General features: G+C 36.6%; 1 protein-coding gene across 1 annotated transcript; it reads left to right on the top strand.

Annotated features, from left to right (window-relative positions):
* The first annotated feature begins 14,291 nt into the window (after positions 1-14,291).
* LOC148869414 (Nucleoside transporter family protein) lies at positions 14,292-17,641 on the top strand. The gene is made up of 2 exons (XM_088967456.1): positions 14,292-15,516; positions 16,595-17,641. The coding sequence occupies exons 1-2, from the start codon at positions 15,027-15,029 to the stop codon at positions 17,356-17,358; spliced, it is 1,254 nt and encodes a 417-aa protein (XP_088823582.1). The 5' UTR covers positions 14,292-15,026; the 3' UTR covers positions 17,359-17,641.
* Positions 17,642-17,815: the final 174 nt, after the last annotated feature.

Genomic DNA, 17,815 nt, shown 5'->3' on the forward strand with positions numbered 1-17,815 from the left:
ATCCTATATTGAGTATATTAATTGTATTGTGCATGTACATATTGAGATCACATCTGCACCATGCATTGAGAACATCACCCAAAATTGTCATGAAAAACGTTTCCAATACATGGTTAGGATATGCTGTGGCTTGTTTGTGCGACTCAGATGTTAATTCGTACATATCAAGTTGCCCAAGGCCTAAATCCTGATCCAGCAGCATTCCAACACAAAGTCAGCTTTGTATTTTTAAATCCTAACCCTAACTTTAACCTGTTGAATCTAATCTAACCCAGTCCAGCCCAATTTGTACCCCTAAAAATTTACCATAAAAAGGAATCCTATGCTCAAAGCTTATCCAAGGGGACAAATGATTAATTGTCAGTTTGATTTTGCTGCACCTTTCGGTGAAGGTATCTACTCTAGTCTAATAAGATATTATCTATAAACACGTGGTAAATTTGTGATGATGAGGACTGCTTGGATGTGTTTGGATTGAGATGGGTGGGAAGTTCAGGATTGGGATGTGCTAGTGAGGTTGGTGTGAAGAATACTTCACACTGTGAGGAGCAAATAATGAGAACCACTTCAACTTGAGTTAGGTTGGGATGGAAATTTGTTAAATTTTTATTTGGCCTAAATCCCAGCTCAATATAATTGAAATTCTTCAAATTTGATAATGTAAGGCTGGATTTGGAATTGGTGTAAAAATATATTAATGATGTTTTACATCCATTTACAACATAAAATTTCACTCTATCCAAACACTAGCAAATCTAAACTAGAATAGAATTTTACATCAATCTTCATTAACACTCTATCCAAACACCGATAAAACTGAACCGATGTAAACTTTTACATCGTTCTTGATTTACATCACCCTCAAACACGGTCTAAAAATCAGTGGATTTTAACCAATTAATTTTCCATGAATTCTCTATTGGAAAAAATAATGGCTATAAGTGCATACAGATAAGGAATTCTTCTTTAATAATTCAAAGTCAACATGTTTTTTTATGCAATTATACTCAAGAAAATATTAATATTTTCATAGTTTATTGTTACGTACAAGGAAGAACAAACTTATATTGGTTCTATTGTTATATTCAAATCAAATTTTCTTGAATAAACACGTGAGCTAATCAAATAATGAATGAAATGCAGCTAAGGCGGTGTTTGGAATCATGGTATTGTATTACTATTTTGATTCCACATAAGTTCTATATAGGCCTTTTTTACTTTAACATATAAAAAATGTATTTAGTTGAATAGATTCTAACTTTCAATGGTAAAACCACCTTTTATATTGAGTTATGTGCATGGGGGCATTGGGGAAAATGTCTCCATATTTGGGGTTGGGGGTGTTTCCACTTTGATATCGGCATTGGTGATGCAGTTTTAGCCCTCATAGGGGCCCATTGTTATATTTTAATGCAAATAGATCAGAATATATTTGAATTAGGGTACATTCAAATCTGATTCAATAATATATATTTGAGATTCGATCCAATCTTATAAATGTTAATTTGAACCCGAATCTATTAAGGATGCCAGAATTTTTAATTTCTGAAAATTTTAATAAATTATTAAGAAAATATAACAGTTTATATAAAAAACAAAAAATATAAATATTTTTTCAATTATTACGTGAATAATCTGTTTGATGCGATGCCATGGACATAAGACGGATCTATGCAAAACCACATAGGAGAAGTACTAATAAGCCCAGATCAGAATTTACTAATAAGCCCACATAGGAGAAGTACTAATAAGCCCAAAGTACGTGGCCTAGCCTTGACTGATAGACGGGACGAGTTCAGTCCAGATATTATAAACAGCTTTTAACCAAAGATCCTGGTTAGGGTTGACACATCTGTTGCGGCTTCTGCGTACAGGATCGATCATGGCTGGACCAGTGGTTGACATTTTCAACCCAATTAATAAATGGGTTGAGCTTGAGTTTACCTACCCAACAACCATCTTTCCTATTATTTTATATAAAGCCAATTCATACAAAAAATGTACAAAAGTAGTTGAGTCTGCAAACTTGCAAAGTATTTTTTTTTACCCCAAATTTTACTGGAGGTGGTGGGGGATCGTTTTAAAATTAAATTAATCATTGTTAAAATTAAGAGAAAATCTATAATGTGAGAAACATATGATATAGTAAGAGTTTTGACGAATCAAAATCCACTCATGAATTTTGATAAATAATATCTAATTCACTATTATATTTATGATTCCAGTTGATTGGGCAGATGTTTTTCGGATATTATATCTTTTTCATATCATATTAATTAAATGAGAATGTGAAATAATACAGGAGAGGATATAACATAACCCACATTGCTCCAAACCATTGAACAATAAGTTCTTCCTAAATCATGGTTTTCAAAATCGGACCAGATCAGACAGTCAGATTGGAAAACCGGGAACCGCTCAAGTGACCAGTTCCGTTTTCCCAAAAACTGGATTTTCCCCAAAAATCATTAATTTTGGTCAACGAACCACTGAAGCAGGCGGTTAATCATTCGAACCGTTTAAATGGTTTTGACCATTTTTTTATTTTTAAAGTTTTTTAGTTTTTTTGTTAGAATGGGCCAACCGTTCAACCCAGTAACCGGATCCCTGACCGATTCAGTCTCCGAATCAGTTTTAAAAATCATGCCCTAAAATCACTCAACCCAACCCAAAGAAACAACACTAGAGACATTACATAAATCTTGGCATGGGGATATTGATGAAATTTTATTTGAGGAATTTTTCGTCTGATTTGGACACACTCTAATAACATGAAATCGAATTTGGTGCTCATCAAATTTTTGCTCACACTGTTTTCACAACCCTTTTCAGCCATGCATATGAGAACATCTCCCCCATAAATAAAAGATACTATTATGAAGATATTCCCAATACACAACGTGTAAGTACAATTTTGTAAGCACTGAATTCACCCTCAAATAACATATTTATGTACTAATTTGGTCACACCAGTTTTTGATAAGAACCGTTTTCTGCCTCACGACACATGACATAAGACAAATGGTTGCATTATGGCCGTCTGGGTGGTCTGGTGCCCACAAGTAGGGTATTGTTTATCCTCCCACTGGTGATGTACTTGGTTAATCAAAAATGGGAAAAGGAAACTCTAACATCTGAGGGCTCTTTATATTATGTGACTTAAGTTCATGATGGTGGTCCTCATTTTGAGGGTCTTCCATGGTAGTAGTAGTAGTGTATGAAGAAGCAAAGCTTTGATTTTAATCTATTCTTCTTCTTCCTTTTATATATTTTTTTCTTTCTTTTGGGCAATAAAACTAAATAGTGTTCTTCTGTAAGGTCTTTTCTTCTCTTTTACTAGGGATATTGATTTCAGTACAGAGACATTCAAAACAAACAAACAAATAGAAGAGTATCAGTTGAAAACCCCACCATATTTCTGATTGTCCTTCACAAAAAAACAGAGGGAAAATGGATCCCACACTTTGAATTCTATGTGCAAAACTGCAAAAGGATTCATGAACCGACCATAAATCCCTAGTCCCTGTCTCAGGGGCAATATGACAAAGACATTGTTCACCGTCTCCTGATATCAGGAATCCCAAAAAAATATTAATAAATGTACATCTTCTTACACATATGAGAAACTTTCAACTAACTCAATAAATGCCTTGAATCTTGTTTCACCATTATTAAATTGTGAGCCCTCATATAACAGTTTTTACTTCCCCTGTCTCTTCATGTTAGATAAATGGGTATCTACAACACCTACTAGAAAAAATGATTTATTACAAGTCAAAGAGTCTAAAAGAGTCGAATAGATGGAAAATGACCGAGGTGAAAATGATAAGAAATGATTTAAGTACCAATACTTCAATGATGGATATAGCACTGAATTGAATGAAATAGAAAAATAAGATTCATGTAGGGAAAGCTTAAATGATGATGATGTATTTCCATGCTAGACATGATTCTCATTTGCATAAACCACCCTTCGTAGTAACCCCATGGTTCAAAGTATCAAAATATATTGTATAACACAACTTTTTTTTTAAGTCGAGCAACAAACTAAATATTAGAAATTTGGGATATTTTTGTTAGGTTTAAACAAGGGGCAATCTGATGGGTGTTCATTGAAACTAAAAACCAGAGTCTCAATGCTTTGAATTGCTTGATAGGTGATTTTTAGATATCAAGTGTATTGATTGAACCACCTAGGGGGCATTTTTTTTCGGATTTTGAGAGGGGAAAAGTTGGTCAATGGGATTTTGGTTCCTATTGGCCAAGAATCCTAGTGGGGACCAGAGAAAGTTTATTTTTCTGGGTATCACTTACCCGGCCCATCTCCTAGGTGGGTAAATAATTTTCACACCTAGGGGGAAGTTACCAACACTTGAATTGGATAAAAATGCCCTTTTTAATAATAAACTTTTATAGCTAAAATGCTCATTGCCTTATTTACATGATAAATAAAGAGCATGGGTAAATGCACTTACCCGGGTAAGCGTTTCTCAAGAAAAACTTACCCAAGTAACTACATTTACCCGGATAAATAACTTACCAAAAAATGAAAAGGGCCCTAGTGTAAAAGCACATACATAAAGCATTAACCATATATGATATATAATGTATAAAATCCAAAGAAAATACACTCTTTATATAGTATAGTGTAAGAGCACTAGAGCACTTTCTATTCATATGTGTAAGTAAGTATTATTATATTTGGATTTATCCTTTTATTTTATATCTTCTGAACAGATACACAAAGGGGGTAGCCCATCCCCCAGTCCAGGTGTAGATGGGATTCAATCCTAAGTTTCTGCTGCAACTAATAGGAGACCTCACCAACCAGATGGTTGGCACCATACATATTTGGATTTCTCTTATGTCCTACAAGGAATCCAAGACAAGTATGGGCTTTATATAGGGATAGATAGATGAATTACCCAATGATGCCCAGCTCTCTGGACCACTATGACAATGATTCAATCAAAATACAAATTAGTTAATAAATATGGTAGCTTTAATTATATTTCTGCTTTTGGTTTTATAATTTAAGCATGGTTTTGTAGATAATCTGGTATTAAGTATCAACCCTTCAACCACATGACTGTGATGCACCAGCTAAACTTGAGGCTTGAACCAAACGCATTCATCTCTGGCCACATAAATTTGCTACATATTCTATTTGCTAGAGCAATCCAAGCACAAGAAATCAAATGAATGGCTAGGCCAGGCAGATAATTATTTCCAGCCACACCCATCAACTGAAATGGTCCCATCATCCCATACTCATCAAACTAAACGATTCATAGACCGGCCATTGCTTGAATCTTGATCGATCGGTCACAGCCAGAAGCTGGAATCAAGTGGATAATTCATGATAATTAAACGGAACCCCTCATAATTTAGTGGCAATAATCTACTAAAACACAATCAAGTGCATTAATTCGACATCCAGGAGACCTGATCAGTGTAAAAGAAATACGTCCCAGAAGTAGGTTTCCTTGGTGGGGTGCATGATCTGATGTTAGCTCAATCATAGTTGACATGCTAGCACCATGTGAAGTATAAATTTTTGTGAGGAAATAGCTGTCAAAATAAAGGAAAGGAACTAAGAAATTGTGACTAATATAAGTTGTTGAAGAACTAAAGACTATGTTTGAAATCCAAATTAAAGAAGAAACCCTTAACCATAATCAAGATATTATGTGATTTGAGTCACTCAAATCTGGGCCAAGCATAATCATCAAAGCTGGGCCAAAAATGAAACCCTTGACCAAAATCAATGAAAGATGGGCCTAGCATTAGTGAGGGGCTGGTGAAAACTGAAAAGAATTCCCTTACCTTCCTTTGCCATAGACAACCACAAATAGTTGTAAGAGCCAGCAATTATATAGTTTCATCCTAAAACATGGGCTCATATATTAATTTTTTTTTTCTTTGCCCATAATTTAACTCAATGGATATGTCATTAAACAGAACAAAATGGCAAAACAGGATTCATGTAGCCAACCCCATATAGTTGGGATTAGGCTTGGATGATGATAATGATGACGAGACAACGACGACGATGATGGCTGATATTCTATTCATCTGACAAATGGACATGACACATTTTCTGTGCCTCACATATTGCTCTAACAACCTTAAAAGATGTTACTGGGAGTAAAACTAAGATAAATCCAATCGATTTAGTTTGCCAACATCATTCCACCATTCAAGAGAAAGGCAAAGCTGTGTACATAGTTACTACCCATGCTCATCAAGTCAAATCACTCAATCAAATCCATATACATCCATTCAAAAATCTGATTGATCAGCTATTGACTAGGATCAGCCACAGCCAAAAAAACTACATCAAGTGGATAGTTTTAACCATGTCATCAACAGTTTAGTGGTAATGGTCCACTGAACCACAATCACTTGCATTAGTTTGATGGTTAGGAGATCTGATCAACAGCAGAGAGAATGCTTACTTTTACATCACACACCAATTACAGATTCTTATAAATTTTTTCATCTTGTTCCAGAATTAACAAGTTTACCATATTCACTATTGAAATCTTCAAATTAAAGAATATTTTCTGATCATTTCCATATAAAAGGAGATAATTTCACAGCCACAGGTTGAAAGTAAAGCTGATGAAAAAGGAGCATAATCAGAGAGAACTTACAAAATCAGTGTCAAGCAGATTTGCCCCATTGAATCTGGGTCACTTGCTATCCTTAAGGTTTGCATAGAGGTTATTCGAAGTTGATCAATGACTTCAACACTGTGACTTGGTGCAAAAATGGTATCCAATGTTGGTGAAACTGTCCAAATCTCCCCTTTTCAGGGGGCTGTACAAAAGACTCCCTTAATTGATATAGTATGAAATGAAAAACAGAATATTTGCATCTTTAATGGACATGAAACCCTTGATCCAGTTCCCCTATGCTTGAAGTAATATTAGTTCAAGTACATAATTGATAGAGTGCAATGATAGATCAGGAATTGTGTAGCTGACCTCAATTAGTTATATGTTGAATTTGATACATATATTTCAAGTATGTACTGTTTCTCTCTCCCGATACCTTCTTTTTCACATAGCAATCAGAAAGTAGCCCTAGAAACTGCCTCACTATTTTCAAACTTCTATTTCTAAAGTGTTGCTTTAGTGTTAATGTTATACAAAGAAAATTTATCCTAATATTAGTATTATTTTTCTCGTAAAAGTCATGATTTTTTTAATATTCTTTACAAGGAATGGGCCCTTGCCACCCTCCTACTAGTCTTCACTTTACTAACAGGAGCTGAGCTTCCTCATTTGGTCAGAGAGGCATGATCCTTGTATAGTATAGACTCAATTCATTGTTCTACTTCAAAGTTTATCAGAAGTCCTCTCTGGGAGTTCTATTAGACAACATTGTTTCAGAACAGAAGCATCCAGAGTTTCTAGAGGAAGTCTCCCTTCTGGACCAGGCATCCTACGAGGCCAAACAGATCTTTAGAAATACGGCAGAGTGTTCTTAAGCAGTTCTTTTCAAATGTATGAAGGGTTGAAATAGATCAAATCTCTGCAGCAACTCAATTTGTTTGGCTAAAATCCAGGGATACTCTGCTAATGAGCTCAACTAAACACAAATTACCTGTGTGAACCATCTCAAAACAAATAATATCTTGAGAATTTGAAGGAAGATCTCAAGTTTTAAGGCTGAATTGAAGTTTATACTTTATACCATGACAAAGATACCAAACTAGCTCCTTACATTGAGAATATGGAAGGACCTCCACATATCGAAACTGCTTCAGCACCACTAGAAGCAACAATGTTTGCCCAAGATTCTAATAAGGGAAAATACAGACACAGTATTCTAGCATGCCATATTTACACAGATAACACCAATTAAAGGAATAAACCCCCACCCCCATCTCTTGTAAAATAATTGTAGATGCAAGAAACAATGCATCTTTCAGTTTCAGAAGGTCCACTGGCCCAGCATTAGATACTGTTTTCTATAGATAGATATAGAAAACACACTAATCTAGAAAAGGATATGCTAATTATCAGTGTAAGCCAGTAAGATGCTCTGAATCAAATTCCAATAAAATACATCTAAGTTGAGCAAAAAAAAAAAGAATTTGAAACTATAGGTACAACTGAACTTTTTCCATGGTATCGGCCTCAAAAAGCATTTGTTTATTCATGAAATGGAATAAGAAATTGCAGAGTTGCCATAAGAATAAGCCCTACCCTTCTAGTGGAAGCACCAAACTCATTTTAATCTGAAATTGGAAGCACCAAAAGGATTATACAGCCAGAGAGTCAAAAGTGTAATCTTAATCTTCATTGTCTTCATGGAGAAACAAATGCAGCCATATGGACATTGTTGGCACCCACTAATTCTTCCATGGGGCATTTCCTCCATGAATTAACCATAAAGTATTATCTTGACAAATTCAAATCGTAGTTTCTCAAATATACCAAGACTAAAAGAACTTGAACTTCACAGAAACTCAACCATAAATTATTAACTTCATAAATTATAGACTATGCTATCTAAATATGTTTTCTTTAGGAAGTATATCACTTGGCCTTCAATTATAAATGAAATACCATTACCAAAAATTAAATTAGTTCTTTAATAATATTTTCACAGGACGAATGAAAGGTTTACGATAGGAGTTCACCAACTATAGTTATTCCTGATTAGAAGAATTTCAACTACATCGAGCTCAGGTTAGGGTTCAGGCCCATTGATTTAACAATTCTCCAACAGTAATGAATACCCACCTTCTTCTTCTTCTTCTTATTTTCTTTTTTTTTGGGGCACTAAAAACTCAGGCGACATTTATATATTCTCATCTTTAGATAAATTCATTCACACAGTACAAGGCTTTTTATGTTTCTATTCATGTTTCCTTTTTACCTCGGCATTTTGGAACTGGAGTGGAATGTCAAGTCAAGGTTGACAATAAAAAAGTTAAAGCAAATAGGCTCTACAGTCACCAATCATGATACTCAGTTTGACCTTCTAATTACCTTTTTTTCTTTTGAAATTTGAGAATTCTCAAGGAACCAAAATTTATGACTTATGGTCAACTTTTTTTTTCTCTTGTGTGGGTAGTGCTAAATGGGAACTCTGGTCTCTAGAACCTCTAACAATATTTACTCTACAGTCTTTTACCAAATAATCGGAACAAGTCTCATGAGCAAAGAATGAATTGTTGTTACAATTTTTTATTTTAATCAAACTTTACATGTAAAATGGAGGCCATCAAACAAAAGATACCCAAACAGATAATGTCTTCTACGCTACCTTTCCTACCTTCACCCCCACTAGTCGTTGTAGCATTTTTTGGTCACTTAAATTCCTAACCAACAAAACAAAGCTGTAGCACGTACCTGCATTCCACTTGGAAGAAATTTTCTTGAAGAAATTCTATGCCCATAATTGTCACTAAAGAAAAGGAGAGGGAGAGAGAGAGAGAGAGAGAGAGAGAGAGAGGAAGCTTGATTAGTCTCACATTATCTAACCCTTGTAGCATTTTCTATTCACTTAAATTCCTAATCAACAAAACAAAGTTGCAGTACCTGACCCTTATTGCATACCACTTGTAAGAAATTTTGTTGAAGAAATTCCATGCCCATAATTGTCACTAAATACTTGCAAAAGATCTCAAAGCTTTTTATGCGAGAACAAAGCATCTAATTGAAGCTTAAGCCATGGCTTCCACCATCATTAGCAACTTGGAGAACGTACCCTTTAGTTTATTCTCCACAATACATGTTCTTATGTTTTCTTTTCTTTTCTTATTCCTTTTTTACCCTTTTTTTCTGAATTGTGTAGCTCCAAGAATGTTGACTTCACTGATGACTGTTAATCACTAGTTCCCCATTATCAAGTACAGAAATGAAAACACAAATATTGTTTAATTATATATAGAATCGATTTCCCTTCATCTCCATACCTTATATATACAGTTGGTGGTTAAACCATCCAATGCCTTGCCATGCATTGTTAGTTATAGCACACAGCACAGTGCAAGTATTGTACAAAGGCTGTTGTTGAGTGGCAAGAAATGAGAGAAGAGACTGATCTAAAGGTTATCCCGGTGCACGAGGCTCCTACCAATGAGGATCCTTTCTAGAAGTTATACCATTCAAATTACGTATAGATCTTGAGTCAGCAAATGGTGAAACAGGGTTCATATAGTCTAGCCCATATAGTTGGGACAAGGCTTAGATGATGATGATGATGATGATTTTGAATCCGTCAAGAGAGCATTATATATCTTTCTAAATTTTGCTCTTCTCCCCAAAAGAACGTTACTGTATGATCCACTAACTTTGCCTGGATTACATCAATTGAAAGGGATCGCCATATTTGGCAATACCAATGATATTTCATGCTAACTCTTTTATGAAAGAGTCAATGACAATTGCTTTTCCTCTTTCCCCATTGGTCCTTCTAAGCAGTTGTGATTCTACAAAAATCCACACCCACTCGCTCCTCCACACAATCTAACTACTATTTGGATATTCGCATAGTTATAGTGTTTACCTTAATTAGGTTTCTTAAACTTTGTACCCAGCAATTGAATTTCCATCTTTAATTGCATATTTGCTTTGAGGGAGGATTCCATCTCTTCTGATAGTAGAGCAATTAGCTAATGGATTCTCTTCCTCCCTTAAGGACACTCCCATTGTTGGAGAACACTGTGGCTCTGAAAGCATTTTCACAAATTTGACTAGCATTCACCTACAAACCAATGGATAAGGATTTCAACTTATGAAGGGAGGATTTGGGATTTTGAAAGGAAGCATGGACTGAATAGTAGTTCCAATACAGACTAGGCAAGGCTGAAGTCTGCAAATCATGACCAGAGGAGTGCCCCCTATTATTGACTGACTTCATTAATATAATTTACCAAATATTAAAAAAAAAAAAACTCATTAACTTTTTCATATCGATTGTACTGGACGGCAATTAATTTCTCGAATTACCCTTTCACTTTTTCCCGGGATTTCTACTTTCAAGACCTCTCAAGTTTTACTTATTTTTAATTCATATTGATGTTTTAAAATGCGGAGACGTGACATGAGGCATTTCACCATCTTAAGGGGTGAACGCATAAGGCATAAAAGCATAAGAAATGTGAGCCTCCTAAGAATGTGTTAAGAAGTTTTCACTCAAAAAAAAAACGAAATTAGGGATAACTGGAAAAAAAGAGTTTGATTATGATGTCGGAAAGATATGATATTGGAAAAGCTTATAACCAATCAGCAAACATCATAAAAGTATGAACCAATCAGGTGGGTTTTCACCAAAATTTATGGAAGTTGTGATTGGTCAAAGCCTTTCCGGTAATGATACCTTTCCCGCATCATAGATTTTCCCCCAAAAAATTGTAATTATAATTTCTAATAAAAACCATCACGTTCAAATAAAATAAAATAAAACTGATATTATATTTAAGCATGACCATCCATAAAGGTTGATATCAAATTGTCAAATATGAATGGTGTTGCTTTTGGAGGGGTTGTTTATAAGAGTACAACTTAGGCAGGTTCGGATTGGAATCTTGTCAAATTTTGAATGGGCTTGACCTGAAACCTGAACCCAAGCTTATTGTAAAATGCTAATTTGAGCAGATCCGAGTTGTACCCCTAATTATTTAGTGACATTTGTTTTGCCAAAATTTGAATGAGCCTGGCCTGGCTTTTGAAGGGGTTGTTTATAAGAGTGCAACTTGGGCAGGTTCGGATTGGGGTTTTGTCAAAATTTGAAAGGGACTGGCCTAAAACCTGAGCCCAAGTTATTGTAAAATGCTAATTCGGGCAAACCCGAGTTGCACCCCTAATTGTTTAGGCTGCATTTGAAAATGATGCAAATGGAGTGTAAATCTTGACTTAGGGTAAATTTGCATTGGTTCACTTTTGCTTGTTTTTCGTAACATTACATCTATGCATTGACAAATGACAGAAAACACATTTTCCAATGCATATTTACATTGATAATAAGATATAAAGGCTCAGTTTAGAAGGAGTACAAATACAAATATGTAGAGTGTAAAACCTTATATTTTATATTATTTTGTATGTATTTACGCTGTACATATTTGCATTTGTACTCTTTCCAAATTGAGCCAAAAGTACATCAATAAAAAAGAAGTAAACTTGTATTCAAGTGGGCTTTTGATTAAAAGAAAAAAGAGCATATGCTTTATTGGAATTCTTGTTTGCATCCATTTCAATTAAAAGTCTGTTTGGTAAGAAGATAAATTTGTCGATACAAAAGTAACCCAACTTTACAATTTATATGGACTATTTTACATTCTACATATTTACATTCACACTTATTTACATTGTTTTCAAACGCAGCCTTAGTAACATTGGTTTTGTAAGCCCTTAAGGCAATTCCATTCAACCAAAATCAGAAGATATAGGTTTTGATCTACATCAATGATAGAAGAAACACAATAAGGGGGATTGAATGCACCCCTTATTTCTATGGGATTGTTTGGTTTAATTACATTTTATGGCGCTCTTTTACCTCTTTTATTTGAGTTTTTGTGTGACCATTTTGCCCTTAACCAATGATTATTTTTATTTAATTATTTTGTTGATTGTTAATTAATTAGTATTTTTAACTAAACAATTAATTAGTTAATGCTTATTGAATGTATTAATTATTTAATTATTTTGTTTAACTATTTAATTAAATCATTTTCTCCATTTTTAATTATTGAATCTATTTTTAATCCTTCAAGTTTATCCATAAGGGTAAAGTTATAAGACAACCATTATACTTCAACTTAAAACAACATTCTCTACATTTTAGACTAGAGAAAAAGAAGAAAGGCAAAATTTTACTTTTTACTTTTCTTAGAAATTTTTTATTGTCTCGAACTCAGAATTCAATGTTACCGAATTACACTAGACCTATTCATGGGCCTTGCTCGGGCTTAATTTTTGGCAAATTTTGAATGGACCCAACCCCAAGCCTGGCCGGTAAGCAGGTCTAAATGATACCCAAGACAAAAACAACCATCACATCAGAAAAAAAAATGTATTATTTTTACCATCATGCCAATTATTTTTGTTATAAAAAACAAAACCACTCACATTGGCAGCACCCCTCCCCCCCAAATCCATTTGACAACATTGTCTTCTTGCTCAACATAAGTTAAACTATGGCGAGGTTAAGATAATTCAGATGAGCCAAAAATGGCTCCTCCATTTAATATCCAAAAGATCTTGTTGTAGTGATGGAGAAAGAATCTCCACCAACCCAATAATAACTGGTTATTTGTTGTTTCTCAATCACAAGCACAATTATACACATCTCAACCCAACTTACCACTCTCTCTCTCTTCTACTCTTCATTACATTCGTTACATTTCACCAGCTACTGTTCAATTGACAGATGAAGAGGTGAATCAGAATGGAGTCAGGATCTTCTGTCCATGTCTATTCACACAACATCTCAGTCACACATGAAGAATATCTCATTTTCCTCCATAATATTATGCAGGGAGAGATGTTCCCAATTCACGAGCATAGTGTATTATGGGTAAACGTGGGCAGAAGATTCGGAGTCATCAGAATCACCCGTGACAAAAACTGTTGCAGGTGTAAACGGAGGAGGAAATGCAGTGGGGAATAACGGCAGCATGGCTCCCAGGGACACGTGTTCGGCTGTGATGGTAGTTAGTTATGACCCTGATGATATGGCTTGGGTTGAAGGATTCCCCTGACACAAAAAGAAAGAGGACGAATCAAGTTCCAGAGCAAAAACTGTTCCTTTACAACACTCAACGTCGTCCACCATTCCCTCTCTTCCTCCTCCTTTGCTTCGCATCACACCGAAAAGACTTCTCCTTTCATTTGGCAACAATCGTACCAAAGTCTTCCTTTCTCTTTTCTAGTTCCCCAAAATGCCCTCTCACCCACCGGTAACTACTTTTCAATTCATCATCGCCTTTTTTTTCCATGGCTTTTCAAGTTTTGACAGAGTACAATCACGGTGACCAGAGAAGAGAAGCAAAGCAGCAGCCAACGGCCAAACAGATCAGAACAACCACGCCCATTGTCGTCAAGCAAGCAATGAGAAGAGCATGAGAATAAGGAGAAGCTGACAATGATGAGAAGAGGAGGCTTTGGAGTGTTTGTTTTGTTGCTCAGTAGAGACAATTCAGCAGTCGTCCTTCCTTGCACTGTTGGGTTAAAAATCAAACAAATTTGGTGACTCCAGTACTTTATGTCATGTCAGTTCTCCAACAAAGGGATGGTAGTCGATCAGTACAGATCCAATCCGACTGTGACTACTTGGGCTGCTGTACTGATCACCCAAGTGGGTCGTCACGGGTTCATTGAACTTCTCTTCAAACTTTGGCCGGTTTCCGGCCGGCAGGATCTCGTCGTACTCGGAAATCGATATGGCGCAGGTGGCCGTATGTGCATGTCTTCGACTCACCGTCCACACTCGAGACAGCAGCAGTTGGCTGAGACTGAGAAGGCCTGAGGCCTGAGTGTGTCTGGTGAGTGGTGACTGGTGCAAAGCTACTACCATCTACACGACTAGCTACGACCCTCTTTTGGGAATGAAGAAGGGTATTTTGGGAACTTAAAGAAAACAAAACTACCTACTAAGCCCAACGGTCTGATTATCCGAATTTGCTTGATTTCAGAGATAAACCATCACTCTCAAAGTCCATTTCATGTAAACTAGCTCAGGATAGTTACAGCTTGTGGGGGTGAAGTGAGAGTGAGAGTGAGAGATTCCAATGGACAATGCCAACAAGGAGTGAGCCATGCGTAGCAGTAGAATAAAGAGTACTTCTCCTCAGACCACCCAACCCACAAATGTTTGACCCCACAAGGCACAAATCTCTTTCTACAACAGATCCATTGATTCCAAACTCTAATCCATCGATAAATCAATGACCCAATAGCCAAACCATCATTACGTGACGTTTAATCCCTCTGTGCCATTAAGGACATCTCGGGAGGCCCTCTATAAATCAGGTCAGTTCTGTTAGAAGCTCACGTCTATGAGAAATGGAAGGAGGGAAGGGTCTGGTTGTTGTAGCCGAGCCAAGAGACTCCTACAATATCGCTTATATTATTCATTTCTTGCTCGGCGCTGGGAATTTGATTCCATGGAATGCTTTGATCACAGCTGTGGATTACTTTGGCTATCTATATCCAGCCAAGCATATAGACAGGGTGTTCTCCGTGGCTTACATGGGTTCATCACTGCCTGTTCTGGTCTTGATGATGAGCTGGGGGAGCTGGAATAAGAAGCCAAGCTTCAGGCTGAGGATGAACTTGGGGTTCTCTATGTTTGTTCTCTCTCTTATGACAGCTCCTGTGATGGACTGGGCACGCTGGAGCCGCAGGGCAGAGCATGGAGCCTATAGTGTGACAGTTGCAGCAGTGGCAGTCTGTGGGTTGGCCGATGGGTTGGTCGGAGGGAGCCTAATAGGATCCGCAGGGGAGCTGCCTAAGCGGTATATGCAGGCGGTTTTTGCCGGAACTGCTTCTTCAGGTACTCTCTCAGAACGATTAGTTTTTCTTACTTCTTTTCTCTTTCCTTCTCCTTGGAGTCTCAGAGTACCAATTCATAAAGCAAAAGAAACCACTCAGGGCTCACTGAGGCAATGAACGCAGAAGTGGGTTGAATTGAGTTAAGGATATAAGCAGGCTTTCTATTTCTGAGAAACCAAAGTGCTTTGCTGGACCGTTAGACGATGATGTAGTTAAGTTTAAGTTACACTATAAACGCAAAAGATAACTAAGGAGCACTCTTTCAGAGAATTGGAGATGGTTGGTCGGATCAAATAAGAAGTATGCCTTCTTCATTTGATTATTAACTGACGAAAGCTTTGGCTAAGTATGGATCTGAAGAATTTAGGATATGGAAATTGAATTGAATTCCCCTAATTCCTTGTGGCAAGTGAGTTTGGAATCTGAAATACCTCCCTGTATTCCTCTCCCCACGCTGTACTGAGGAACAAATTTCAGCCGATGGACCTTGCTGTCCTCTGGGTAAATTTTGTATTAAAAATTATGAAACTTTGAATGGATAAGTTGCTGTTTTTTGGGTTAATATTAGTTATTGCTGTGTTTGGGTGTTCATGATTTTCTTTTCATGGTTAGGAATGGTGATTTAAAATTATTCTCCTGGGAGGAATAGAAATCCATAGGGGAGGCAATCATTTTTGAAATTCTCTTTTGGGTATAAACTGGATACGCCAGATATCATTTCCATTTTACTGCTTGGTCCAAAGTACAGATAGCCTTAGTTTCTGGTCAAAACATGTCTAGAAAAGAATCCTTTTTGCTTTTCTTCAGAGATATTTCAGCAGTTGGTTTTGTCCCATTAAAATTCAGAATTCTGTTCTCAGTGCCTGGACAAATACCAGTAATCTTGTACAATGGACCTGTGATGATTCAAATTCAGAAGGGTGAGCCAACCTGAGGTGTTTTATCTTTTGTTGCATATTGAAACCAAGCATACCAGTAAAACTCACTTTGGGCTGGTGACATAAATTAACTAGTTAAAATTCTTTTCTATGCAAGTTTCTAGTTTAGCTCTACTGATTAAATACATCATCTTGGTACAGGTGTTCTTGTTTCTATCTTGAGAATTATAACAAAGGCATCCCTTCCCAAGACTACACAGGGTCTACAAGTGAGTGCCCATCTCTATTTTATTGTGAGCACTCTTATTGTGCTGGTTTGTATTGTCTGCAGCAACATCTTAGAGAGGTTGCCTATTGTGCAAATGTACCGGAACAAGAAAACTGTGACCCCCAGGTCCGAGGCACCCAACTTTTCAGATGATCTGCAGAGCACCATGAGCAGGCTTTGTGCTGTGAATGAACCCAATGGACAGCCAAAATTTTGGGATGTTGCCAGAAAAATTCGATGGTCGGCTTTTGGCATTCTTATAATTTACACAGTAACCCTCTCAATTTTTCCAGGTTACATATCTGAAAATGTGGAGTCCAAGCTGTTTCAAGATTGGTATCCTATTTTGCTGATCACAATGTACAACATTTTAGATTTAGTGGGGAAGTCCTTGACTGCAGTATATGTTCCAAAGAGAATTGGAAAGGTCACATGGGCTTGCGTGGCCAGGCTGTTGTTCTATCCACTCTTTACAGCTTGCCTTCATGGACCCAAGTGGTTGAGAACCGAAGTCCCAGTGGTATCTTTGACTTGCATGCTTGGATTGACCAATGGTTACCTGACTAGTGTCCTAATGATACTTACTCCAAAGACAGTACCTGTTGCAGAAGCAGAAGTGGCTGGAGTTGTGATGGCTCTGTTCTTGGGAATCGGATTAGTAGGAGGTTCAGTCCTTGGGTGGTTCTGGATAATTTGAATCTAGTCACCCCATCTGGCCTATGGCCAAGTAGAAGAAAGTCAAACACCAACATGGATGAGGAGGCCCATGTGAGCCAATCGTTTATTGGTCCCTTATCTTTCCTATCTCCACATTTGAAGAGGGAAGACCAAGTAGCCCATAGATGATAAGAACAATGGGAGATCAGAAGAATGAATCCAGTCAGAGAATATATCTGTCATGTTGGCTGGGGAACTCCAAAGCTGTAATTTATTAATTGTTTATCTCCTTAATCAAATTTATCCTGGGTGGAAACTATTAATTCCTTTTTGCTTACTTGGAATGAGGAACTCAATCTTTAAAACAAACGTAGAGTGCTCAAGACATGAAAAGAGCTGAAGAATGAGACTGCAATGAGTTTCAGCTTTCAACTAAAGATAATCTTTGAAGATGATGCTTGCTTTCATTGCTCAATTCTAAAAAATGGAACATAAAG

Source organism: Nelumbo lutea, chromosome 2 (assembly GCF_056320005.1).
Source record: "Nelumbo lutea isolate HS-2025 chromosome 2, American lotus-T2T, whole genome shotgun sequence".
In the NCBI taxonomy this organism is placed as follows: domain Eukaryota; kingdom Viridiplantae; phylum Streptophyta; class Magnoliopsida; order Proteales; family Nelumbonaceae; genus Nelumbo; species Nelumbo lutea.